General features: G+C 58.0%; 8 protein-coding genes across 8 annotated transcripts; 3 read left to right on the top strand and 5 right to left on the bottom strand.

Moving 5' to 3' along the window:
* Positions 1-155: 155 nt before the first annotated feature.
* PLICBS_003688 (uncharacterized protein) lies at positions 156-1,529 on the bottom strand (the record flags this gene model as incomplete). The annotated part of the gene is made up of 1 exon (XM_018323453.2): positions 156-1,529. One exon carries the CDS (start codon positions 1,527-1,529, stop codon positions 156-158), a length of 1,374 nt encoding a protein of 457 aa, XP_018178683.1.
* A 2,078-nt stretch (positions 1,530-3,607) lies between these two features.
* On the bottom strand, positions 3,608-4,809 carry PLICBS_003687 (uncharacterized protein; the record flags this gene model as incomplete). The annotated part of the gene is made up of 2 exons (XM_065600272.1): positions 3,608-4,661; positions 4,733-4,809. 2 exons carry the CDS (start codon positions 4,807-4,809, stop codon positions 3,608-3,610), a joined length of 1,131 nt encoding a protein of 376 aa, XP_065456344.1.
* Positions 4,810-5,825: 1,016 nt separating this feature from the next.
* Positions 5,826-7,208, top strand: PLICBS_003686 (uncharacterized protein; the record flags this gene model as incomplete). Its single annotated transcript, XM_018323450.2, has 1 exon — positions 5,826-7,208. One exon carries the CDS (start codon positions 5,826-5,828, stop codon positions 7,206-7,208), a length of 1,383 nt encoding a protein of 460 aa, XP_018178680.2.
* A 789-nt stretch (positions 7,209-7,997) lies between these two features.
* PLICBS_003685 (uncharacterized protein) lies at positions 7,998-9,267 on the top strand (the record flags this gene model as incomplete). The annotated part of the gene is made up of 2 exons (XM_018323449.2): positions 7,998-8,981; positions 9,067-9,267. 2 exons carry the CDS (start codon positions 7,998-8,000, stop codon positions 9,265-9,267), a joined length of 1,185 nt encoding a protein of 394 aa, XP_018178679.2.
* Positions 9,268-9,439: 172 nt separating this feature from the next.
* Positions 9,440-12,990, bottom strand: PLICBS_003684 (uncharacterized protein; the record flags this gene model as incomplete). The annotated part of the gene is made up of 12 exons (XM_065600271.1): positions 9,440-10,016; positions 10,067-10,156; positions 10,209-10,815; positions 10,892-10,956; positions 11,012-11,062; positions 11,121-11,192; positions 11,291-11,399; positions 11,456-11,785; positions 11,842-12,004; positions 12,060-12,380; positions 12,669-12,829; positions 12,882-12,990. 12 exons carry the CDS (start codon positions 12,988-12,990, stop codon positions 9,440-9,442), a joined length of 2,655 nt encoding a protein of 884 aa, XP_065456343.1.
* Positions 12,991-17,783: 4,793 nt separating this feature from the next.
* PLICBS_003683 (uncharacterized protein) lies at positions 17,784-18,721 on the bottom strand (the record flags this gene model as incomplete). The annotated part of the gene is made up of 4 exons (XM_018323448.2): positions 17,784-18,060; positions 18,135-18,195; positions 18,272-18,350; positions 18,419-18,721. 4 exons carry the CDS (start codon positions 18,719-18,721, stop codon positions 17,784-17,786), a joined length of 720 nt encoding a protein of 239 aa, XP_018178678.2.
* A 2,145-nt stretch (positions 18,722-20,866) lies between these two features.
* On the top strand, positions 20,867-22,084 carry PLICBS_003682 (uncharacterized protein; the record flags this gene model as incomplete). The annotated part of the gene is made up of 2 exons (XM_018323447.2): positions 20,867-20,968; positions 21,068-22,084. 2 exons carry the CDS (start codon positions 20,867-20,869, stop codon positions 22,082-22,084), a joined length of 1,119 nt encoding a protein of 372 aa, XP_018178677.2.
* Positions 22,085-22,512: 428 nt separating this feature from the next.
* On the bottom strand, positions 22,513-23,910 carry PLICBS_003681 (uncharacterized protein; the record flags this gene model as incomplete). The annotated part of the gene is made up of 2 exons (XM_018323446.2): positions 22,513-22,948; positions 23,018-23,910. 2 exons carry the CDS (start codon positions 23,908-23,910, stop codon positions 22,513-22,515), a joined length of 1,329 nt encoding a protein of 442 aa, XP_018178676.2.
* Between the last annotated feature and the right edge of the window lie 2,218 nt (positions 23,911-26,128).

Raw genomic sequence — 26,128 nt, 5'->3', positions numbered from 1 at the left:
GTAATTCATGTATTAATATTGCCGAAAGCGCTCACGGTGACTCAGGAAAGAAACGATCCGTTCAGGCACGCGCATATCCTCCACTGACCCCCAGTACTATTCAACGTACGAACACGACTTCGCATACAGACTACGAAGTAACATTATATACAGGTTCATCCGATCAATGGCCCGACGGGCTTTCCCAGCAGATCCAGCAGCGCGTCAATCAGTATCTTGGGCAGCACCCCAATCGCTGCCGGATCCAGCAAGGACGAGAAGACGGTGCGCGTGACGCATTCCGTGTTGCGGTTCCGCCCGTTCATCGTGTCAATCAGCCACGACAGCGCCTTGGGTGCGGCGAGGATTGCAAGCTTCTCATGGTCCGACTCCTTGTCGCGCTGGTACTCGATGCGCGTGCCGTCCGCGCACCATTTGTCCACGAGGGCATCGGTCTCGCTGATGGGGCTGATCTCGTCGTTCACCGACTTGTAGATGAAGAGGGGGATCCGCGGCGTCCCAGTTATCCCCTGCGCGTTCTCCGCGATGATTCGCACCGCTGTTGGGTTCGTGTAGACGAGGTTCCGGTCATCGAACATGCCCACGATGTCCTTGTTCTCGAACTGCTTCGAGTTGGCTGCCAAGCACTGCCCGCGCACCTTGAAGAACTCGTCGCGATACTGTGGAAGCAGGTGCTGCTCCACTACCGGCACCAGCTCAGGGTACTGGTTCATCAGCCCGACGACGCCCGTCGGGATCAGCCCCGCGGACCCCTTGCCGTTGATGCTCGTCACCACTGTCGTGATATTAGGCACCGTCCCGCCCACGGCCGCGCCCGCGATCTTCAGCTCCGGCGCGTACGTCGGCTGCAGCTCCGCGGCCCAGAGCGAGGCCAGGCTGCCGCCGGAATACCCCCACATGGTGACGGTCGGGTTCGTACTGATGCCCGTAAAGGAGTTGGAGTTGATCGCCGCGCGGATGCCGTCGAGCGTTGCATGGCCCGCTAGAGCGTTGGCCAGGAAAGCACCATCGTGGCCGAGGAAGTCCGGCGCGATGACAACCCATCCCTGCTCGAGAGCGGCTTCCACAAGTATCAGCTCCGCCTCGGTCACCATGGTGCCCATGTCCGGGCCCTTGGCGTGGTCAAACTGAAACGCATATGAAGGCGCGCAGTCGATGGTGGCCGAGTCCTCAGCCACCTGGTACGACAAGACCTTCGTGTAATCGGCGCTATGCGGTACCATGACGGTCAATGCCGTTGCCGTCGCATTGCCCAGGCTGTCGGTCGTGCGGTATTGGATCTGATATGCGGCCTCGAGGTTCACGGGGAGGAGACCAAACGCCGCGATGGGCTTAGGTGGCGTCCGGTGCTTGAGGATGGTTCCCGGCTTGACGGCGTCGAGGCCGTCCGGCACGGCGTACCAGGGGTCCTTGCTGGGCAGCACGCCCTGCGCCCGGTCCACCAGTAGCCGGGCGGACGGAGGCGCCGCAAAGGCGACGCCCGCCGAGACGGCCAAGGACGCCACGAGCCGGAGTCCGAACGCGACCATAGTGACAGTGGCGGTCACCGGGGGTTTATTGACAACGAGATGGAACCAGTGAGCGGGAAGGACTCTGCGGAACGATATCGGGCCCTCTTCGTAAAGAAGAGCGAGCGTCAACGAGTTCAGAGAGAGGCTGATGCTGCTCGGTGCTCAGTCACTTCCCAATGCGCCTACATTCCTCAAGGGAGGCCTCAATATTCGGGGACATGTTTCCCGGGCGGGACAATACCCCATCTTTAAAGGCAATACGGCCAAGCTCACAAACAAACCAGGCCTTTTTTTTTCCTCTCACTCTCGTCTCCAGTTCATCACGGGTGAGACATCACATGCCCCCATGGCCCGCGGGTCGCAGCCCTCCCACAAAAAGCAAAGTCATGGCCTGGAGGGCTGGCGGCCCAATGCCCTTCCGCCGAGTTGAATCTGAGGTTGTATCGTCCCTCGGCATACATACACCACGCGCGAACCATCGGCCGTCCAACCCGCCCAACCACATCCCAGCCGACTTACACACGAAGTCACGCCCCGTGCGCGCTCCGGGTCGCACCGCATACATAGCCGCGCTGGCGCAGCTGTCTCATTCACTTTCCCAAGTTGATCGCGCTCCCGAGACTTCCTTCTCAGTGCATTTCCCCCGGCTGACCGGTCACCCGCGGGTCAAAGGTCTGAGCTGAGCTGAACCTAAACTGAACCGGGGCAGCAGCACGCGCGCGCACACCGCGGGCAGCGCGGACCTCGGGAGAGGGAGAGAGAGATGCAAGATGGATGGATGGGGGATGATGGGAATGTGCAGTGCTGCGCGCGCCGAAGGGCCGATTGTCGTTGCAACCCAATTGCGGTCCCGCGCCGACGCCCGCATGCAACCACACGGGATCAGCGCTGCCATCTACTATCTCGAGCATAGTCGGGCCTCGCCAGGCTGCTCTCTTCTCCGCCCGTGGGGTCCAGATGCAGGAAGTCGTCTTGTCCGCAATGCCGTACAGCCCTTTCCCATCGCTTATGCACATTCTCCGCTCCCCGCATAGCCGGTGTAAGTGAGTGCGCTCGACCGCTGGACTCCGCACCTACAGGGACGGGCACCACCATCACAACCACCCTCCCCTCTTCTTCCTCCGCAGGTCCCCGTCCTTTTGTCTTTCCCGATGCGGCACCTCACCAGAAGGGCTGGGCAGCATGCATGATCACCCCTCGCTTGTAGGTATCACCGCCGCTACCCATCTCCATCTACCCCTCGATCGGCGCCCAGTTGCAGCTCGCTTCGGTAAGGCATGGCATCACGAACCAGGCAGCCTGCAAGGACCTTGAGCAATGGCATCGTCGGGAGAGTCATGCCCTGCAATGCGACTCAAGACCGGCGCCATCGTTCAGCCGGCCCCGGTACCCCCGACTCTCTCTCGCTCTCTTGCCCTCTTCATGCCGGCTGTTACACTCGTATGGACAAGTGCCTGTACCAGGTCATGACCGCCCACCCCCTCTCGATGCTCGGTGAAGTCACCAGTCATACAGGAGACTCGAAATATCGATAATTCCTTCTGCTAGATCACGGAGATATGGCCGATTGCAGTTACAGCGAGCGTCTCTGTTGCATGCTGTGGCATGTTGTCGCTGAGAGCATTTGGGACTTGCAAGCGAGGCTTGCTACGATGGATCGGCCCTGGAAGTCCATCGCGATGGCTTCCTCGGTCAAGAGGCACGACCAGCCAGCTACCCCGCATTTACGGCGCTCGTCCTGGACAGCCGAGGCAGAGCTGCTGGTGCATCCCCAGGCGAGTTTGTCAAGACCGTTGATCTCACCATCGCGGCTGTCAAAGAGCGTTCTAGGTTTTGAAGCAGCGACTCACTCAACGAGCTCCCCGTGCCAATGATGTACTGTCAAGGTCAAGACTCGTCTTCCGTGCGCGCGGATGCAACGCCAGTTCGCACTCGAAAAAACGTTGCAGACGTAACGCGCGCTGATGAGATGTCCAGGTATTAATAAGTATACTAATAAGACACATGGAAAGGAACCCAGTCTTCGCTTCTTCTGCTCTTCGCGCCCCTCGTCTTCCCACTCTTTATTCCGCTGATGCTTTAGTTGGTCGCGTAAATCAGTTCCGAGTCGAGTTATAGTTCCTGCGGGGATTGCCTATTCCGCCGGGACGTAGAAGCGGCTGGTTCTCCCGCGCAATGGCCCGCTCCTCGCGCTCCTGTATGTGGTCAAGATCTTCCTCCGTCTCGGCGTAGCGCTCCGGGTGGCCAGTGAAGGGTCCGGGGAGGCCGCGCTCCCAGCCCTCCGAGTAGGTCCGATTGGCAGACGGCCGGCGGGGGGCCGCTGCCGTGCCGTCGACCGGTGAGTGTGGCCCGTCGACGCCGTGCTCGGCCCCGTGGCCGTCGTACCGGCGCGCAGCGATTTCGTAATACACACCGAGAACCAGCACGGTGCCTTGCATGACGGCCGTCAGTAGATAAATGGCCCAAGTACTCCAGCCCTCGGGCCCGAGCCTCGCGTATAGACTGGCCGCAAACAAAAATCCGCCGGGTGTCTGAATGCACATCATGGGGATGCTCAAGCTCCCGACGTGCTTCAGATGGTACGTCATCCAGATCTGCGGGACGTATTGAATGGCCGCGAGACCAGCCGCCATGACGCCGAGGACGTTGGCCCACACGGTGAGGTGGTTGGGCAGAGCAATGGCAAACACGCCAGTGACGATGATGACGATAAGGCCGTGAACGACGCAGAGCAGGCCCACGGCAACGGCCGTTTGCCATTTTGGCGACTCTCCGCCTAACTCTTCCTGAGGAACATTTGCCTCTCTATAACGGAAGAAGATAAGGAACAAAACGAGACTGAAGACGCTGTCAGCAAGAGATGGCAGATAGAAAACGGTGGCCGTGGCATACATGAGAGCGAAGCATAGCCATTGCATGCCGAGCTGGGCCACGCCCAGCAAGCCAGCGGCGCACTCGAAGGTCTCGAGCTCCTTGCAGCAGCCGATGGCGGCGCGCGAGGGAGGGACGGTCAGGATATTGGCGAATCCAGCGGTGGCAGACGTGGTGCCAAGTAGAACAAAATATGGCGATATGCCCTCAGATGTCCCGCGCGAGATGATGCGATAGTGCTGTGGAAGGTATGAAATCAAGAGTCCGATCAAGATGAAGCTGGGCAATGCTCGGTTAGCCTCAGAGCGCGGACCAGCCGGAACTCCTCCGGGTGAAACGGGGCGCCTTACATGGACACGATGAGCTCTAGGTACGAGGGCGTTTTGAGCCTCTCGCACTCGGCAGTGGTCGACTGCAAAAGGTCCATGGCTTTTGGCTGGTCGTGAAGAGAGCCAGAGGATGGCAGCAGTGGCCCGCAGGCGACGATGAAACAAAGAGGCCACACGGGCGGACAGAAATGTAGCTAGATCAGGGCTTTCGGCTTGCCTGGGGAGAGAAAGAGCCACGGAGCGCCAGCTCTACGAGACCGTCATTGTTGTATGGAGGCGCAGGCGGGATGGAAGAGTGAAGCCTTGCGGATGCGCGCCCCGGGCAGACCACGGCTGGGAGGCTGTACGGGAGCGCAGACGCGACGCCGAGACTTCGCAGCAGCGGCGGCGGCGGCGGGTTGAGGGAGAGGACGGGCACGAAAGGCGGCTATGCGAGCGGAGTCGACGGGGATGGAGTGAGGTGAGGTGAGGCGAGGCGAGGCACGATGAGTCCCGAGTCGAGGATGACTGGGCTGTTGAGGCCTGTGCTGGGCTGGGCAGGCGGCGCAGGGACGCGGGAGCCTGCGAGCCTGGGCTCCACTGGCCTGCCCTGCCCGCTGCCAGCGCCCGCCATGGGCCCACCTTCGTGATGCTCGCTGTTAGTGCGCGCCCAGCTTGTCCGGTCTTCCCACGCCCACGGCCCGCGCAGACGGTACGCCAAGCCTGTATCCGAGACTAACGCGGCCCCTAGCGCCCCGTCCTGCGCTAGCCCGCAACGGGACCCCCAGCCCCAATGACGTCGCCCGCGCAGCTCCCCGGCACGCTAGGGCCCCTGCCAACGCAGCGCTCCAGTGGGCATTTCAGCGCAACATGGCACTGTCGCGGTGGGCACGGTGCCCGAGGCAGGCTTTCACCGCGCTGGGATGCACCGAACACTGCAGAGCTCCATAGTTTGCACACGCCGGTTCGACATCCCATTCTCCAAATTGCCCATCCACCACCCACCCTCGCATCATCGTCCCCCAGCACAGCACGCGCGCCGCCCAACAGCCGTAGATCGGCATCCAAAATCGGTCGCCTGCTTCATGGATCATCGCGCGCCCGCTGCAGTTGGGCGTCAAGGGAGGAGCCAACAATGACCTCGCCCGAGACAGAGACTGCCCGCGTCGTCGACGCTGCGGCCACCGCCGCCCCTGATCAACAAGCACAAACGAGCCAAGGACCGGGAGGCATGCCAGAGATCGAGCTCCTGGCACGGCGGCCCGCTCGAAGCGAGACGCCGCAGCCGCAGTCGAATGATGACCTGCAGAGGGAGACGGCAAATGACGACATCCCTGTTGCTGCATCCAAGCGGCGCCTCTTTTACTCGTCCGCCCAGTGGACGGCCGACGGCACCACTGTCATCGTCGGCGCCTCAGACAACTCCGTCTCCTCCTTTGTCCTCCCGGCCGACCTCCTGCAATCTGCCGGCCAAGACCTCGTGCTGGAACCCCAGGCCACGGCCCATCTCCCGGAGCCCACGCATGCCATCGCCGCCGCGCCTTTCTTCAGCCTGGCGGATCCAGCCTCGCAGACGTATCTCGTCGGTTGCAGGGACCACCCCATTCATCTCTATCATGCGTTTTCTGACCCAGATGCGCAATCAACGCCACTGGGGGCGTACAGGCTCATCAGGAAGGAGACTGAGCAGTACATCACGCCAAATTCCATGATTTGGCCGCAGCCAGGCACTCACTTCCTCTGCGGATCTGCCAACCGCCTCGATTATTTCGACGTCTCCCGCCATGGCTCTGATGGACCTCTGTTGACGGTGCCGACTATCCCGTCCAAGAGACACATCTCCAAAGGGAGCGGCGTTGGCATGAAAGGAACCGTCTCAGCCCTCGCAGCCTCTCCCTATGACGCCGACGGAGGGTTGCTTGTGGCCGCGGGAACCTGGACTCGCTGGATGGGCATGTACGACCTCGGGCGCACGGACAAGGTTGTTGCCAACTGGAGCATATCGCAAGCTGCCAGCGCCAACTTTGGCCTCGACGTTGACGGTCAAGGCATTGTCCAAGTTGCGTGGAGCCCGTGCGGCCGCTATCTCATCATCAACGAACGGCACTCGAGCGGACTTCTCGTGTATGATATCCGCGGCGCGGGAAAGCTGCTCAGTGTCTTGACGGGTCGAACATGCTTCAGTCAGCAGAGGTTGACGTGTGATGTGTTTCAAGGTGACATGTACGGGTCCACTGGCTTTGAGGTCTGGGCAGGCTCCCAGGACGGCAACGTTCGAGTGTGGGACAACGTCGGACTTCAAGACGGACCTGCGCCACCGTCGTGGGAATGGAAGGCCCACGACTCGCCCGTTGGCAGCACGATCCTGCATAGCTGCGGGTCAGTCGTGGCTACTTGTTCCGGTGCTTGGGAGCATTCACCGGACCATTTGCTCGGCGACGCTGTTGACGAGGGAAGTCAAAGCCGGGTTCTCGATGAATCCTCGCTCAAGATTTGGTCCATCGGATCACAGGGCTAGTCGGCGGAGGTGCGCAGCTCTGGCGGCTTGAGCTGGACGATCTCCGCCGCGCTTGAGCCAAGAGACATGTTTCCGCGAGTCCGATGAGACTTGGAAGTACTGGGAAACCGATAGCCGTTTATTGGACAACGAGCTTTGGAATAAGCTTAAGCCAGCTATGGTATTGTGGCACCACACCCAAGTTCCGGACCTCCGTCAGCTGCCGCCGCTGCATCTCGGCGATTACCATACACCAGCGCCACGGCTAGCTAACAACGCGAAATGGCAGCCATTGCTGTATTAGCATTGCAAAACATGTGATTAGACGTCGCAATTCGTTTCAATCAATTGTCAACACTACGCGGCAAGAGGCATCAATGGAACAGTTGGTGCTCAACTTGCCGACTCTTAACGTCGGGACAAAGAGCCTTCACGTTTGGCAGACCATGGCCTGGATGCATGCTCAGCCCCGCTGAGTATCCTGTGACTTTCCGTATGGCGCTTCCTTCACAAATCCAGTCCTCGGACCGGCAATTGGCGTACGTGTTTCAGTCATCTGCACACACTTAACCTGAGTGGGGTCCGATGCAACATTCTAGAAGGATTAGCTATGCGTCTTCGGCGATGGGAGGTTTCGAACTCCCGTACGCCGGAGGTTGGCAACGGCGCTCACTGAACGGAGATCTCCCGCCATGCAGCGGCAGGGGCCCTCAGGAACGGTCATGTACGTAGATATAGATCCGAGAGATCCTGCCTCGCGGAAACTTCTGCGAGCTTGTCACACATCACAGCGGCGACACCCAGTCAACCATGAGGCTGGTGAACTACTTCTTTGCGGCAAGCTTGGCCATGGCCGGCCTGGCCTCTGCCTTTCCCGGCATGGACAAGACGCTGGCGGAGCTACAGAAGCGCCAGAGCGACTTATCGAACTCCCTCATCGGAGATCTCGAAACTCTTGCCGACAAGGACCTTACGCCGACGGGAAGGGCTGTCAGAGACATTCTCACCGGCAAAGCGGAAGGCTTCGACCTCTCCTCGCAGGCGAAGAAGGTTCCATCCAAGACCTCGACCGAGTGTGCCAAAGACAAGTGCTGCATCTGGAAGTACATCGCCGACGAGATGCGCGACGCCATGGTAGGCACGGCCGGTCGCTGCAACAACTTCGCCCGCGCCGCCGTTCGCCTCGGCTTTCACGACGCCGGCACCTGGGCCAAGGGCAACGGGGCCAAGGGCGGTGCCGACGGGTCGATCATCCTCGCCGGCGAGTGCGAATCGCGCAAGTCCAACAGCGGCCTGCACGAGATATGCGACCTCGTGCGCACCTGGCACGGCAAGTACAAGGACTACGGCGTCGGCATGGCGGACCTCGTGCAGCTGAGCGCCATCGTCGGCACCGTGGCGTGTCCGCTGGGACCGAGGGTGCGCTTCTTCGTCGGTCGCAAGGACAGCAGCGAGCCCGCGCCTGAGGGCCTTCTGCCGTCGCCCAAGGCTGACGCGGACAAGCTCATCGAACTGTTCGCCAACAAGACCATCAGCGCGGCGGGGCTGGTTGCCCTGCTGGGCTCGCACACCGTCAGCCAGCAACGCTTCTTCCAAACCGACCGCGCGCTCGACCCTCAGGACAGCACCCCCGGGGTTTGGGACAATCTCTACTTCAAGGAGACCCTTAGCAGCCAATCTCCGCCGAGGCTGGTCAAGTTTCCTAGCGACGTGAATCTGGCAAACGACGCCCGCACGCGCCCCATGTTTGAGGCGTACGGGAATAGCCTGAAGGGGCAAATTACTTGGAGTCAGGTACGCTGCCTGCCTTCCTTCATTACATCTGCATGATGCTTTGACGTGTTTCATTACTGTCTTTGGCTAACAATGCTCTTCCCAGGCATATGCCAGAGAGTATGTTCGCCTCAGTCTTCTCGGGGTGTACAACATCAATGCATTGACTGAGTGCACGCGCGTGCTCCCAAACTTCATGGGCTCCTTCGATAACGTCGACAAGGCCAAGATGGACGAGTTTGCGGCTGGCGAGCTCGATTCAGCGCGGGTGGCACTCATGAATGGAGATGTCATTCCTGACTTGTAAGCGCCACTCGAATCTTGCTACTGTACTAAATAGACAGGAGCTTGAGGCCGGTTCCTCACGCGGACTGTGATCTGGCGTTACGGCTACGGCTACATAGACGGATAATAGATGGGTAGAGAATGTTACGCTGCACTGATGCTCTTGTATGTGCACGTTTCGGCGGTGCGATTGTTCAAACTGTCCACTCCCTTGTGGTCACCTTCACAAGCCGACCGTTCTCCAGCGACAAGACCACGTCTGCATCCTCGATACTCTCTAGCCTGTGCGCGACGACAAGCATAGTGCACCCCGCAAAGGCTTCTGCCATGACGGCCTGCATCTTTGCGTCCGTCTCATGACCCATGTTGCTCGTCGCCTCATCCACCAAAACCACCTTGCTTCCCATGGCAGCGTGGTGCAAGATCGCTCGCGCGAGACACAGCAGCTGCTTCTGCCCGTGTGAAAGACCAATGTCGTCGAGGTCTACGTCGAGGCCACCCTGGGCAGAGACGTTTTCCCACAAGCCGACCCGGGCCAAGGCGCTGATCATCGATGCATCATCAGCTGTGCCTGCTCGAGCGGACGACTGGCCTTCTGGACAAAGGTTCTCGCGCACGGAACCGCGAAGTTGAATTGGGTCTTGGGGGAGGGTGGTGATGCGCGAGCGGAGATGTTGACGTGATACTTGGGATATGTCGACGCCATCGATGAGCACGGAACCGGTGTGGTCGAGCAGGTGAAGGAGCGTTAGTATCATCGAACTCTTTCCGCTACAATGGAGTCAATACGTAAAGCGTAGCGAGAACGGATGTCAACGAACCTTCCTGTCCGCCCCACGATGCCGACCTTTTGTCCAGGCTCGATGGTCACAGACAGATCAAGTACTTGCCGGGCAGTCTCGTCGGTGACGCTACGTAGAATCAGCAGCCAGGTCAAACGGCTGGTAATTGTGCCTAACTCACTCGTACTTGGCCGTGACATCTTGAAAGTCAATCCTGCCGCGGTCTGGCCAATTCTTCAGCAGCGCCGCATCCAGCACAGGTGCGGGATCCGTCTCGACAGGAGTCTCATTGGTGAACGACCTGAGGCGAGCGATAGCTCCCAGCGACGTTTCCAGGCTGATCCAAGAGTCAAGCAAGGTGGCGAGATTCTCGCCAAATGTAATGACATTTAATAACGCAAGCCCGATGGCAGACTGAGACGACGTGTGCGTAAAGTTGAGCGCAAACGTTACCAGCACAACCGCTATTGCCATGACGAGCATGTCCAGCACGAGCATCAGCCATCGCTGGATGCAGAACATGTAGTAATAGGGCTTCTGCGAATGGTCCAGCGACGCCAAGCCCCGCTGCATGGCGTCGTCTTGCCAGCCAAAGGCCCGGATATGCTGCAGGCCGGCAGCCGTCTCGGTGAACTGCGTGTAAAGGGGCGACTTGGCTTCCAGGTCGAGGTGTCGCATCTGGCGGGACGTGCGGAGGTAGTACATCTGGAGGAAGTATAGTGCAGCTGCGATGAACGGCATGACCGCGACGGTGTATGCTGCGCCGGACGCAATTATTCCTATATCTGCTAGTAGGGAAAATGCGTCTTCGAGCTGGTCAGTTCTAAAGGACTCAATGGCGACATTGTGGGACTCGCGACGCACGCTGTGCAAAGAACATGAATGACAGGGGCAATATCTGGCTGACGAGGGTCATGTCCTGACTGAATCTGGTGTAACTCGTTAGCTAACGCCTCGGCTCCTATTATAAAAGTTTCCGAGAACCTGTTCAAAAGAAGTCCAGCATCTGTGGATGTAAGAAAGCTCAGCTTTGCTCTAGTGAGATGTCAGTAAACGACGCACTTCCGGCGTGCACGATGGACGTGAGCCTCACTTCATGACAGTATCCAGTAGCAACCAGTGTAAGTTCTCGGCGGAAGTAGGTACCAGCTTCAGCAAGTACAACCTGTGCAAGCTTCAGTAAGGATGCTATCTTTGCTCCGACTGCATCCATGTCGACGTGCGTACACGACCTGCGTGGAGGATTTCGCGTTTCACACATACCCGATCATACCGCCATCCCACATAAAAGCCGTTGCGCTGAGGACTGCATACCCGGCAAAGAATTTGTTGTTCTCGGGAGCTCTGTCCAGCCATATTCGTACAAAGATTTCTGGTAGTCATGTCAGTGGCAAGAGAAGGTGAAAGAAAAGGGTGCCCAGGCCGTACGGGGTATCCTGTTTGCGACCGCTGACACCACGACCGTGCATAACCACAACGCCACGAGCACAATTCCAATCGATCGGAGATAAAAGGCATAGAGCGAGAAGTCTCCTCGTTGTCGCTCATAAGCGTCATCGGAGGAGACTACGGAGGGCGGACTCGGGGAGGCGGACGCCTGCTGATCGTTTGCACTGCCCTCCAGATCCTCGGTGTCGTCGTCCTCGACGGTGATCCGTGCTAACTTGGCTTCCGACTTTACTTCTGAGAGACTTTGCTCTCGGACGCCCCCGTTTGTGTCCAGGGCAAAGACTTTGTCTGCTCTGTGCAGATGCTCAACTATCGTCACTGTCAGAACTGATTGGGAGATTAAAGACGAAAGGCGATATACGAACTCGAATGGGTGGCCAGAATCACTGTTGTCCTTGACTTGCGCAGAACACCGTCGTCTTCCATTAGATTAGCGAGAATTGCTCGAGCAGTTTTCCTGTCCAAAGCGCTAAACACGTCGTCCAGCACGAGGATTGGACGACGCGAGTAGACAGCCCTGGCTAATGCCTACAGAAGAAGAGTTAACAAACCAACATCCGTTGCGATACAGTTGAAGCCGTACCACTCGCTGCCGTTGACCGCCGCTTAGCTGAATGCCGCCACTACCCACAAGCGTCTGGTCGCCATCTTGGAACAGCCGCATATCGTTCTCAAGCATGCACGCGCGGATTGTTGTTTCGTACCAGCCCGGGTCAAAGTCACTACTTCCGAGAATATTGTCACGTAAACAGACGTTTTGAAGCCATGGTGTCTGGCCGCAATAGGCGATACGATCGGTATGAATGCGGACCACACCCGTCGTTACCTTTGCCTCGCCCAAAATAGCCTTGAGGAGCGTCGACTTTCCGCAGCCGACCGGCCCAACAACTATAGTCAAGCTGGACTTTGGGCAGAGTATGTTAATATTTCGTAAGATCGGGTCCCCGTCGCCATCCCCGGCGGCGATTGATGCTCCTGAAAGCTCCACGGCGGCCGCGTCAATCGGCGAGTCGTCCTGAGTCTTTACCTCCCTCGATAGTAGCTTGAGCTCAGTGCCTTGGGCACATTCACTTTCTTGCTTTGGTGTGTCGCAGCCTCGTTGGTAAGTCCCCATCACCGCACGCGTGTCCGTTCGCTCTTCGAGCAGGAGATACGCCTGTATGCGTTCCATGCAACCCACAAGGCTACCAACCATGGGCCATGCCAGGAGCAGCATTGCCACAGGTTCTGAGATGAGAGCAACTACTGAAAGGGTTGTAAAAGCATCAACAGCGCTCAAGCGACCCGAGACCTTGGTCCAGAAGAGGCCGCCCGCTATCACAACGACAGGCGTGATGTCCCTGGCAAAGGAGGCTGCAGAGCACATGTCAACAAAATTCGACCGCGGCTTACGTATGGGACTTACCGGTTGAATGCATCACGACGATCAGCCTTCGCAGCCTCTTGGAGTACACAAGCTCCACGACCCGAAGGCCCTGGATTCGCTTGGATATCGCGGGGGACAGGCCGCTCATTTTGATGCTCTTTATCTGGCCGAGCACGTCTGATGTGGTCGCCACTCGTGTCTGAACCTTTTGGTTCCAAGCTTTGCGAGCCGGGACCATCCTTTTTCCCACTTGGGCCGACACAGCGCTAGAAACTACATGCAATTTTGACTCTCATCAGCAGCTTGCGAACGACTATGAGGTTGGGAGACTTACTCAAGGCTGGAATCACAACGAGGAAGGATGCCCCACCGACGAGCGTTGCCAGAAGGTAGGCGGCAATTGCCAGCTCGATTAAGCTGGCCCAGATGCCGAAGCCTATGACAAGTCCCTGTTCGATGCCGTCGATGTCAGTGCTCATCAGAGTAACAGCGGCAGCTTTCTGTGCTTCAGATGCCTTCAGCTTCAGTGTCTTGTTGAAGATAGCTGAAACGAGGGCGCCTCTGACTAGAGTGGCAAGCCTGTACACTAGATGTTGGTAACAAACATGGCTGATCTTTTGCGTTATATTAGCACGGTAGCTTGAAACGGCTCATCAGTCAGGCAACGACGGCTGACAAAACGTACAGCCATTCCGACGTATATGAGGATTGTAGCTCCAATCAGTCCTCCAATGGTGTCGCGAGGTAAGTGTTCTCGGCCCAAAGCATTGACGACAGCCTGGAGGAGGAAGGGCTGCGCAAACGTAAATGCCGTGTAAACCAGTCTAGGAAGAACAGGTGCCAAAATGGGCCCCAAGACGCTGCGGAAGCAGGCGGTACTCAGGCAGAACTTTGATGATTTTCTGGCTACTTCTCTTCAGCATACAGGCAGCCGTCAGTTTTCGTTGGCGAACGGCTTACTCGCTGCCCAGTAGAGTTCGAATTTCTTCAGAAGGCGAGCTGAGCTGAATTTTGGACCAATATCGTCAAGGTCATCGGCGCTTAGGATCCTCCGGAAGCCTAGAAACAGAGTTGAGTTTAGCCATAGAAACAGTGATCGAGTCCAGAATCCGCTCGTGCACTCGGGCCCCAGAGATGAACGGCCTTGTTGACTTTTGAAGAGAGAGCGCTTCGAAACTTCCTCCAAGATGGCAAGAGAGGCTTTGAAGAAAGCTATGCCAGTTAAGAGACCACCATGAGTTGCCATGCCGGGCCGCCGAAAGTATGACCGAGCTCTGGCAATATCAAAGAGAACTGTGATGCTCAGGTAGATGCTGAGAAGTGTAGAGGGTCGAAGCGAGTGCCGATGCTCAGCGCAGACGGTGGACATAATGCACACCGCGCCGATGCATGAGAGCAACGCCGCGGCGAACCCCGTGTTAGGATGCCATCCTGAAGCCCAAATCCAGACTACGGCATGCCCAATCTCTGTCGCAAGCAGAAACCCCGTAGCGGCCTGTACGGATCGTCAGAGAGTATTGAGCGCACCACGCGATGGGCACGCTTACGAGTTTGGTCCATAGCAGAGCCCCAGAGCGAACAACGACTGGCTTTCGAATGCGACGATATATGTATATCGAGGAGGCAGCGATTAAGAGAGAAGAAGGAAAGATAGACAAGATTGTTTGCTCAAAGAGCAGCGTGAAGTCGAAATCGCCATGCCGTTGAGGACCGAAAGTGTTGTCCCAAGGCCAATCCATACCTGCGCCCGCTCGCTCGTTGAGGCTGAGCAGATGATTTCTAGCTCGCGCGCGGCGGTTTAGTGTACGAAATGCTACGAAGCGCAAGTTACATGCTGTTCGTTAATGATTGGGGCATGTCCGATTCGTAGTTAGAACACGAAGTCTGAGACTTGAGCGTGGGCTGCCACAACCACGGAGGAGCCGCGCAATCTGCTTCGCCGCCTCCCCGCTGTTGGGCGAAGAAAGTCTGTCGGCATCAACCAACGGCATCGTCGAAGTAGCAGGTGCTTCGTACTGGCCCAACTGACCGTATGAGAGCTCGCCTCAGTTCGGAACACTCTTTTGTCTTGATCCGGCGGGGATGTCATTTTACCTGCCCAAAGAAGCAAGTACTTCAAGAAACCATCCAGGCGGAACGCGCAACTGACTGCGGCCTTGAGAAGTGGCTTTGGACAGGAGACTTAATTTGCACCCCCGCTTGTACGCTCGTCTTCAGTCGTATGTCCACGGCAAGCAGGACACTACCGTTGCGATCTGACGCCGCTCCCGGTGGACCGTGTCGAAAAGCAAAGCCCAATTTCGCGCTCCGGATCTATGTAATGCTGGCCCAGGCGCCCTTGGGAAGAATTCTCGTCAATGGATTTCAGAAAATCCTTGGCAAGCCCGAATCACCACCAAATCGTTGGGTTCTGCTCACTGCAGGGCCGGTTGCAGCGCCATGCGTGAGATGTGTTCAAGAAGAGCATTGCACTTCGAGTTTCGTCTACCCTTTATTGGTCATACTAGCTGGCCGATGTTCTCTTGCACACGTCGACCACATCCACTACAAAGATTATGACGGCAGCGACAGAACACAGGCATCCAGCAGCTAGAAAGGGCAAGCCCACCCAGAAGCCTCCCCATTCCAATCCGACACGAAACTCTACAGCTATGAGTGGCCCGGCTATGATTAGTCCCGTGTTCTGCAAGAGACCCATCATGCCATAAAGCATGGCAACTTGGTCGCTGCCTACTGTAGCAGTGAGCAAGCTTCTCATTGCCGGCCCGTACCCGAACCCAAAAGCTGAGACGACCAGGCCGATGACCATTAGAGCTGCTGTGGGTGCGAGTCCGACTCCAAAAGTCCCGATGACAAGACACACTGCGCTGATCCGAGCGATCCAAAGATCTTTGACAAGCGCAGGGATGGATAGTTTTGTGAGAGCCCGGCTGGCCAGCGGCACAATGATAACAATCGGAACAAGACAGCCGAGCGCATTGACGGATACTAATAGGCCGGCCTGCACAATATTAGCTTGAAGCAGGCGGCGACGAAAAACGACTCGTACCTGCGACCAAGACCAACCATAACGTTTCGCGGCGTATTGAACAAGGAGTGACATAGCAAACCTGCCCAGGCTGCTGGCTACAAAGCCTGAGAGCAGAATTCCGATCCTCTTATCGTCCAAAAATACGACCCGAAAGGACTTAGCCAGCTCAGTCTTGAAACCGTCCAGCCCCTTTCTCATGGCAGACAGCGATAGAAGTCCTTTGGTGGAAGGCGGCGCAGCGCATGGTTCGTCGGGTTGCTGAGGCCGCGGGCGATCAGCCATTCTCGGGTGAGTTTCCGGCAAAGCGAGGGCGTACACCATGGACAAGCACATGAGTGCGAGACCGAGAAAAGCTGTGAACCAGGCGCCTCGTTGCATGGCAAGATACGCCATCGGACTACCTAAAAGCTCACCACCCATATTTGCTGCGGCTAGCAGGAAGAAGGTGGCGGATCGAAACCGCATGTAAGCGTCCTTGCCATAAGGATTTTAGTTCGCCGATGTCATAGCTTACTTCTGTAACTCTGTCGACACGTCGTTGCAGATGGCACAGACCATGGCATTGAGGACAGAAGGCCCTCCACCGACGGCGGTACACAATGCCACCAGCAAAATTAGGCGTAATGGGAAGACCTCGGGGTAGCGGACTGTGGAACACTTCAATTAACAGCGACTCCCTGGCGGTGAGCAAGAAGAGGACGCACAGATAAGGATATTGAATGCTGTGACTGCAGTCAAGCCGAATAAAGACAACATAAGAATCGGCTTGCGACCATACTTGTCTGCGGCAACCCCATATGGCAGAGATGTCAGCAGTCCCGGGATGAAGATACACGTCGCCTGCCAGCCGACCAGCATCGCCAAGTCGGCTTGGACATCCGTGTCTTTGCAGCGCGGGTCTGTTGGGGGGTAGGGGACGTCGTCGTGGTGTTCGCGGCAGATGATGCCCTCTAGAAGTTGGCTGGACGAAATGTCGACGAGACCGGCGCCAATCTCGAAACTGAACATAGCGGCGAGACAGATGATAATGACAACCACGCGTTGCGACGTTGTGACTCGTGCGCCATCCCGAGGAACCTCAGGGGGGGTGCCATCACGAGGTTGTGGTAGGAGCGGGCGTTGTTCATCGCTCTGCAAGCCGTGGTCTGCCATCTTGCAAAACTGTGGTGATTAGGTGGTCTGATTAGTGTTGTCGAATTTCTTCTGGAGAACTATCATGCGGAGGAGGCCGATCCACGATCGGAAGTCAGGTTGCTTGATCTTCCCGACACGTTAGACGAGGGCCGGCGACCAACACGACCGAGACGGAAGAGGGCTTTGGGCACTATTGTTATTGAAAGTGTCGCAGCCAACAGCAAAATATCTTGGCAGGCCAGTGCTGGCTGTCGGCAACTCGCTGGTGGGCCAACTGAGCCTCGTGATACGAGAGAGCAGGCACGGTTTGACGTATCCCAGCCGGCCACCAAGTAACCGGCAGATGGTATGTTTCACGGCAAGTACTGTTCCCGGGCTGTGTGAGAGGCCCAAGATCTTGCAGAGACAAATGCCCCAAGCGTCACATTAATGTCCATGACAAACTTGGTTCGGCATCAAATAGAAAGGATACCACACAATACTGGGCTGTCTGGTTTGTTACTAACACTGATGTAATGTGCATTTTCGTCAAGGTGGCTCAGGGTAGTTTGCAAGCAAAGCAAAGCTAGTCAGAACAAGTGATTATAGCAACCTCAATTATTGCATGCCATTTCGCGTGCCATTCTGCATGCCACGAAACTGCGGCTTTTAGCAAGCTTGTTGCCTAGGCCCCTGGTGCACGATATTTTCTTATACTTGCCCACGTAGCTCCGTCTCATGTACGATCTCTGCAAAGTGACATGCTTCCCATGAATCGGTGTCCAACTATACCTACACTAGACACTGTTGTAGAACGTTACATCTGAACCGCCCTGCAGCTGCGCGTGGCAAGGCCCGAAGTGGTACATGTAGTCCATGTCCGAGCCCTGCATATCAAAGGTCTGTCCCCCCGCGGTCGCCCCCTTCGCTCCCGTCATGCTAAATGTCGAGAAGTTGGGGAGAGGCATGCCGGGGGCTTCAGCGATCCACTCGGCGTGCTGCAGGCATAGAGCGCCAAAATCGCTCTGCAGGTAGTAGGTGTGCGACCTTCTGCTTGTCAGATTCTCGATGTAGCTAAAATTTGAGGCTTTGAATCAGTTATTGTGCTCTGAGAAGAAACTGATGGCTCATCTTGTCAAGAGACTTACATTGTACCAGTCGTGGTGGATGTTGCGACGACACTGACGTAGACATTGTCTCCTGGAGCAACTGCATGGCGAATAGTTAGCCTCAAGTCCTCGCTGATTGCATGTTATTGTTACAAAGAGACATAGGAAAGCCATACCCGGCACCTCACGCGCGTAAGTCATGTTGCCTGGATAGAACTCGTACCAGGCGTACGTGTCGGTAAAGCCGTTGTAGATCTACGGCACCGTCGCCGTCAGTCGGTCATCATCAATGGCTGAAGGCTCGGGAACCAAGAGATACTCACAGTGGAACCAGTGCCAGCCTGCAGCAGAACATTGCAATTTCCCACGCCGTCAATGCCAACCCAGTGGTAGAACCAGTTATCATCTGTGGTGCCTTGCTGTCGCGAGACAGAGGGAACGGCCCAGCTCGCCTCGACAGAGGTTACCTGGTTCACCTGCTTGACAGGGCCGCACCAGTTGTTCATCAGGACATCGCCTCGCTTGGACTGCCTGGTCTGAGAGTTTTCACCGTCGCGAGGGACCAGAACAGACCTTGCATGGGCCGCGGCGGCGAGGAGCGAAACGACAATAGCAGTGCGCAACATGGTCAATACGAGTAAACGTGTAAGAAGATAGCTGCTGATTCGGTTTTGGGCAGGTCGAAACCGCATTGTAGGTGTCCAGCAACCATCTTATATGCGTAGCCCATCGCACATCACTGCGTAAACGGTCCTCCATGTTGAGAGCCGCCGTATGTCCGGCCAATCTCCCCGCCGCCTGTTCGTACACTTGCAATATACTCACCTATGGTCCGCGTGGATAGTTTTACGCTATGCGGAAGGACACTGACATTGCGCCTTCCTTTTCAGATTGCACGTCTCGCTTTAACTGATTGCGGAAGGCCACATCTGGATTACCGTTGCCCGATACCGGGGTGAAACTGAAGCTAGCTAAGACAACTGCCGTGTACCGCAAAGGGCTACACTTGGTTGCTTTTATAATGGGTAGCCTACAAGAAATGAATATGCCCCAATATTCACCGAAAGCCCGATCTGCTACCACGGTGTCGATTGTTTCCCGATATTTTAAGCCGTCGGTGAATGTTTGGTAGGAGAAAATGCAGGACCCTGACCCGGTGTTTGAACCACAGTTGCTGGCAGTTAGCGTCGGTCCACGTCGTGGGGCAGCCACTATATCCCAAAGACGTTCTTTTTCCCTTTCAGCGTTACAACCACGAGTAACCAGCTCGACACATGCTGGTTTGCTGTAATGACATTTTAGTACCTAGTTTTAGAGCGGATACGTATATAATTATATCCGAACTTCACCGGCACCGCAATAGAAAGAACTTCTTTCATGGAGCGCACAGTCTTGCCGCGACACCTGGAAGACTTCCCTTGCGAGATTGCAATCTCATTTCTCGCCCTAAGCACAGTTATTCTATCATCGTTACTCTGCCTCCGAGCTTCTGACCTCACGCAAGAAGCAAGTTCACCGGACAGGCCCTCCGGGTAATGTTCTCTTGAGGTCGACCCGATGCTTTCGCTCTGATGTCAAGGGCAGCATTCTTAGTCTACTCAATGCGCGAGACTGCTCATTGCGATGGGAGCTACTAAAGTTCATATGGCAGATTGGGACTTACCCCCAGGGCTCATGGGCGAGTACAGCTCGAGCGAGGTCGAGGCCTACATACATGCGTGCAATCACGTCCGTCAATGCCCGTGCTCGTCTGTCGGGCAACACCATATTCGCATGATCGGGACAACAGATCGCTTGATCTTAGGCGTCAAACCAGGCATTGGTATGCTGTGTCGAACCTAGATTCTTTGACGACGTGTGTCTTCGTGGCAATACCCAGTCAAGAGGGTGCGGCAACCCCTCACACCTGGGGTCTATGCGCCGCGCCGGCAAACCCACGCCGGACAATGCGGCCACGGGTAAGTTCAAAATGCAGAACCATGACAGCCTTATATCACCTGGCTATACCCCTCGTTCCGAAAGGAATAAAACTTACGGCTGGTTCTGCAAGCTGCGGACGTCTTTGTGTCCCACACGGCGGGCAGCATGGAGGGCCATGACTTCACAAACCGTCCTCTCCAGCCCTTGGTAGCAGCGCGGAGTCGCGTACCCCTATCGTTGACTTTTGCTATACGGAAGTCATCTGACACGTTCGGGGCATGAACAACCCTCGTTCGTCGTCTCGGCACGATATGCGTACCATGAATGACAACTTGATCGTGGCCTGTTACTGACTACACCAAACCCACCTACCCCTCATGTCTGGTTGCACTCGCGCGACAGAAGCGATGCCAGCATAGCATTCTTGAGCGAGCCAAGGAACTGTGTAATATGGGGTCCGTGGTGGTCCAGCAGCGCCCTCCCCCATCAATGCGGCAGGACGTCTGGTGGCAGGCGCATATAAAAGCGAGAGCGTTGCCCTCGCCGTGTCTGGGAGGAGCCTTCACCATTGTCCCCAGCTATTTTACCATCCCGCGCAGATTGCATAAAGATATCGGCACTACTATTGTGAGAACGGATTAGCAAGTGGTATACCAATGTTGTCGGTCATTGTCCTCCAAGGCCTGCTGCTGGCTGCATCGGCCGCCGTCGCCGCCACCACCACCACCACCACCACCACCAGCACTCCAGAAGACGTAGACGACCGCTTCGGCCGTCTCCAGGCACACTCGGAACCCCATTGTTCGATATGGCGGGCATACCACGGCGGCGCCCATGAGATCAACGATCTCATGGCCGCCCTGGAGCGGAACAAGACGTACGAGTATAAGCCCATCGAGATCGACGTGTACGCACACACGATCGTCAAGTCATCGGCGAGCCCCCGCTCAAAGGTGAAGTCCCTCCTCCCCCATCTCTCCCCCTCCTCTTTCATCCAGTTTCCGTGCCTTTTGCGTTGAGTGTGAGAGTGGGCTCACAGAGAAAGCCGACAGAAGCTGTTCGTCAGCCAGTACATTTACATGCTCAACGACTGGTTCCGCCCCGCCAACATCTCCTTCACCCTCCGCGACAGCGAAACCGTCGTCGACGCCAAGGGGGTCGGGCTCATCGACGATGGAGTCCTGCGGGCCCACCACAGGGGATGCGGCAAGGACCTCAACATCTACTTTGGCAGACCGTACAGGTTCGGCGACCACGTGAACGGCGCCCTGGCACCGCGCAACTTGTCCGACACGATGGTGCTTCCGGACGGCATCTTCCTGCAAAACACGGGCACGTGGGCGTCGTCGCCCGTGGCCGTGCAGATGACTGCCGTCTGGCTGGGACTACTCCACCCCGTCGAGGACTTCTGCTCCGAAGCGGGCGACCGCGTCGACGACACGCCCGCCACGCCACTGCACTGCTTCGAGGACTTCGCACGCTGCCCCAGCAAAAACGTCATGGCCTTCGGGGACATGTCGGAGGGCTTCACGCCAGGGCAGATCCGCCGCATGCACACCCTGTGGAACTACTTCCGCGCCAACAAGACGTGCCCTCCCGCCGGGCACGGCAGCAGGCCCCCGTCGGGCCCCATCGTCGACAACAAGCGGCTGTGGACGCTCCCTACGCAAGACAAGGCTCAGGAGCCGTACACCGTCGCCAGGCGCGATGACCTCTTTCTCGAGCCGCGGCCCTGGGTTGTGGACTTCAGGCGACTGATGGGCAGAAGCTCGCATGACGCAGTGGATAAAGGGCCAAACCATCTCGCCGGGCGTGATACGCCTCCGTGGCCCGAGCGACTGGGACTCAAGCGGCCTCTGCCTAGGGACGTCCCGGAGAAAGCCCAAGCAGTAGCTCCAGTGATCAAGACGTCGACCACGAGTGCAACGATGACAGAGAGAGAAAATTCACCGGACAACAAAGGGTACAAGAGCATGACCTGCATCGGCGAGTATGGCGGTAACGGCAACGGCTCGGACGAAGAGTGCTGGTGGGCCGACGACGGGACGCCTGTGAAGCCACCCTCGTAATCCAGAACGTCTTCGTGGCCTCCATCCGCAGCTTTGCGAGGAGATGTTGGCTTCGCGAGCACTTGGTGTTCTCACACTTCACGGGGCACTGCTTAGCCATCTCAATTAAGTTGCTGCCTTGGTATTCCTGGTCCCAGTGTAGTGTACGCAATGCACTCTGAGACTGCACCAGATCCTCCGCGATAAGCACGCTATAATGAAGCGCTATTTCCATGTCATGCCCCATGAGGTGGATACGAATAGCTTCTTTGAAGCCCGAGTCTCGTCGGCTCGGGAGGGTATCAAGCCAAAACAAAGGAAAGGAGCCCGCCCGGGCTGATAGCAATACCTAAACGCCGGCCTGCTTTTCATCCACATATACAAGTGGGCTCCTTGTCAGCCCTAACTGATGAATCACAAAGGGAAGCACTTGGTCGTCGTCCCGCCGCTCACATCCACATAGGGTTGCGAGCCTGCCGGCGGTTCTGTTGCCACAATATCCCTCCCCCACTCCTGTCTCGCCGCGGGCCCGGATACGCCGACATGTAATCCGTGTTGGGCTGCGTCGGGCTGTCGTCTTCTTGAATGTTCTCGAGTGCCGAGTTGAACCCGTGAGAAAAGTCGTCGATTTCCCTCGTCAACGGAACTCGATCGTGGTCCAACGCGTAGTCGGCGCCGCGACCCACCGTGACTCCTTCTGGAGGCACTCCGTCTCGCAGATAATCGTGCTGTTGGTGCGCCATGCCGACATCGCCATCCGAACTGTCGGGGCTGACAATGTCTGCGTTCCTATTCGCTGGCGGCATCTGTAACGGGAGTTCCCGCTCCGAGGCTTCGTGAGATGAAGGCAACGCCTCAAAGTCTCGACGGGCATCGGACATTGGGCTGCGGCCGCCATTAGCACATGTGTCTCGTCGAAAGGTGGGTAGAGTGTAGAGGGGAGACATGTCTCACCTGATATACTTTGTGTCCTGGTTAGGCCCCGGGCCTCGTCGTGTGTTACCTCGTTTCCGCCTCCACAACAAGAGACCGAGCGCAACCAGGGCGACGACAAAGGCGACGCCTCCGACTGTGCCTCCGACGATTGCGCCCGTGTTGGGCGAGCTCGATTCCTTCTTGGGCGCCACGGCATCGCCAGTAGCGGACGTCGATGGCGATGCTTGGGTACTACCCGGCTCGGAGTCAGACTTAGTGTCCGAGGTGGTGGAGGATCCGATGGTGGTGGGCGTGGTACGGGCCGTGGCCGTGGCCGTCAGAGAGACCGTCATGTGGCTCAAGTGCAAGGCGCTGCGTCCCGACGCGCTGGTGGCGACGCTGGTGGCCAGGTTGGAGGCACTGCCGCAGCCGTATTGGAAGTAGCCGCCGTCAAACGTGTTCTTGTAACAGACATTCTTGCCGGCACAGGTGTAGACATAAGGGTCGTCGGCCGTCTGCGGGCCGCTGTTCTTGTCGACGCAGCCGGTGAAGATGCCGCTGTTGCAGTCGCCTCCGTTAGGGCAGCAGCCGATAGCGCCGTGCTCGACGTCGACGGCGCAGTGCGATCCTGCCATACACGTCGCAGGCAGCGCCGGGTCTCCTCCTATGTAGCCACAGACGGTGTTGTAGAGGGTGTGATCATCGCGAAGCTCGACGGGCGCCGTGGGAGCGGGAGAGGGCGCATGCGCAGGCACGGCGGTGGCGGCGGCGAGAGGCCATGGTTCGACCTTGAGCGGGCGAAAGTGAACAGTTTTCGTCTCTCGGGGCAGCACATGGCCGCTCGCGAGCTGCAGCAAGGCGGCGGCGGCGGCGAGGGCGAGGCCACCCGCCGAGGGCGGTGGTAAGCGTTGGCGCGAAAGTCTGGCGGTCATTTTATTGTGAGGATGCTCCTTGTACGTCGTACGAGTATGCGCAAAAGATGGATCGAGCCCGCGCAGGCTATGATTGCTCTATCCAAGAAGAAGCAAGTGGCATACTCGTGGTGGTGTGAGTGGGCGAGGAATGGGTGGAGGAGAATAGAGGAGCTGGCTGGCCCGATGCGTCGCTCGAGTGGGCGATGCGAGGATGGGAGGAGAGGAGAGGAGAGGGCGCGAGGAAGGACTGGGCGTGGGCGGCAGTCGGCAAGGAAAGTCGGATGCCGGCCGTCGCGCAGGGTCGTACGAAGCAGGCGGGAACCGTAGTAATAAGATGACGAAGAGCGAGGCGAATAGGTCGATATGATGGGCGGTGGTGGTGGGCGGTCGTGCCTGATGAGTGAGTGAGTGGCTCGCAGCCGACGAGCGGGAAGTGGGCTGCCTCGTATTATTGCCGCTGTTGCTGCTGCCGCTGTTGCTGCTGCCGCTGCTGCTGCTGTTGCTTGTGCTGGCAGACAGAGGCTCGGCTCGGGTCGATAAGGCACGGAGTAGACGCCAAGTACCGCTGACTGCAGGCGCGGTCGACGGGGGCACTCGCGGGATCTCGAAATGACCGGCAGGTACGAATTATTGGCGCCTGGGCGATAACAGACCCGACCTGACAGTACAGTCCAGTCGCCTCAGCAGCAGGAATCGTTCAACCCAAGAGACGACGGGAAGGAAAGTGGCGCGCAGCCGGGCCAGCGGGCAACACCTGTCATATGTATTAATTATTACCTAGGTAGGGCTTCCCATGCGCTGACTCGCTTTGGGCAGGCGTCGCAGCCTTTCCCGCCTCGTAAAAATGTGCCATGAGCAGAGAGACTGGGGGCCACCACCACCACCGCGAGAAGGGGAACAAAGAGCCAGGCCGCCAAGTGTGCAAGTGCAAGGTACAGCCCACGAGGCCGTGGCGTCCGCGCGCAGGAGGAGGGTGGCATCGGCGGGTGGCTGGGCGAACCGGCGCTGCAGCTGACGGGCGGCCAGGCTGCCCTGCCTACACACTCCTGGCTCACTCCTCACAGTCTCCGCTGGAGGACTCGCCTCGCTCTTCTCGTGTCCATTTTATCAAGTGACGGCGGCCTTGTTCGCGCGCCACTGCGCAATGCGCTGCGCTGCCAATGCATGCACGCAATTTGCTGCCGATCTGCTCGACGCCGGCGCTCAGGGCCCGTTTGGGCCTCTCCACCCGGGGCCGGTGCCAGCCCGCGCCCTCGGCCTCGGCCCAACTTGATTAGCACTCATCAGAGGGATGAGAGAGGAGGAGGGAGGAGAGCTGCTCGCTTGCTCGCTCGCTCGAGAGGAGGCGAGATGCCTTCAGCTGGCCAACGCAAGCTTGGCGGGTTTTGTTGTTGTTGCACGTTCGTAACTGCGAGCGTACGTGTAAGCGACACCGCTCCACCGTGCCACGTCGTGATCCATCGCCGCTGCCCGTCGCCGCCGCCGCCGCCGCCGCCGATCACCCGCGACGTGGTGAGATGCGGGACACGCTGCCGCATCGTACCTACGTGCAGTTGTACACCCCGCCGAGGGCCCCCGCGCACGGCAGGGAGCGCCGCGGCGGAACAAAGAAACGTCGTCGTCGTCGCAGCAGCGGGGGCCACGATCGGCCTGGCGGGACGGGTAGGGCTCACTCCGAGGGCTGTGCACCGCCGCCGCCAGTCGGCCGGCCGGCGCTGGTGATGCCATCCTCAATCCACCCACGCCTTGCCATGCCCTGCCATGCCTTCGATGCATGCCTCACCCCGTGGCGGATGGGCATGGCAGGTGGGCGGGCTGAAGGTTGGCGCCTCGTCAACGTCGAACCCCCGCCAGCAGGTCCCCCAAAGTCCCTGAAGGGCGGTGGCACCATTGCCCGAGCAGACCTAGCGCCTGGGGGTGGCGCCCTGCTTGCCAGCGGCTTTTTTGGTCGGTTCGCACGTACGCACTGTATCGCTCGGCGCAAAGCCGGGGTAGCCCACAGTGCGGCGATGCGATGGTCCGGGCTTCTTTTCTTAGAAACCGGCTCGTATCATGGCGCAGCCACCGTCAGTCAGTTCTGTCGGCCCAGACCCCAGGGGTCTCCCAGAGCACATGGCTCCCGACTGGGTCTGGCAGCGCCCCAGCCCCAACCACCCAGAAGCAGCACGCTCGCGTACGGCACAATGGCTGTGCTGTCGTGACTGCTGTGCGATACCTCACAGACACCAGCGAGGCA

Source organism: Purpureocillium lilacinum (assembly GCF_023168085.1).
Source record: "Purpureocillium lilacinum CBS 284.36 DNA, scaffold_2, whole genome shotgun sequence".
NCBI lineage: Eukaryota > Fungi > Ascomycota > Sordariomycetes > Hypocreales > Ophiocordycipitaceae > Purpureocillium > Purpureocillium lilacinum.
Note: the sequence above shows the minus strand (reverse complement) of the source record. Positions and strands in the feature narration are given on the sequence as shown.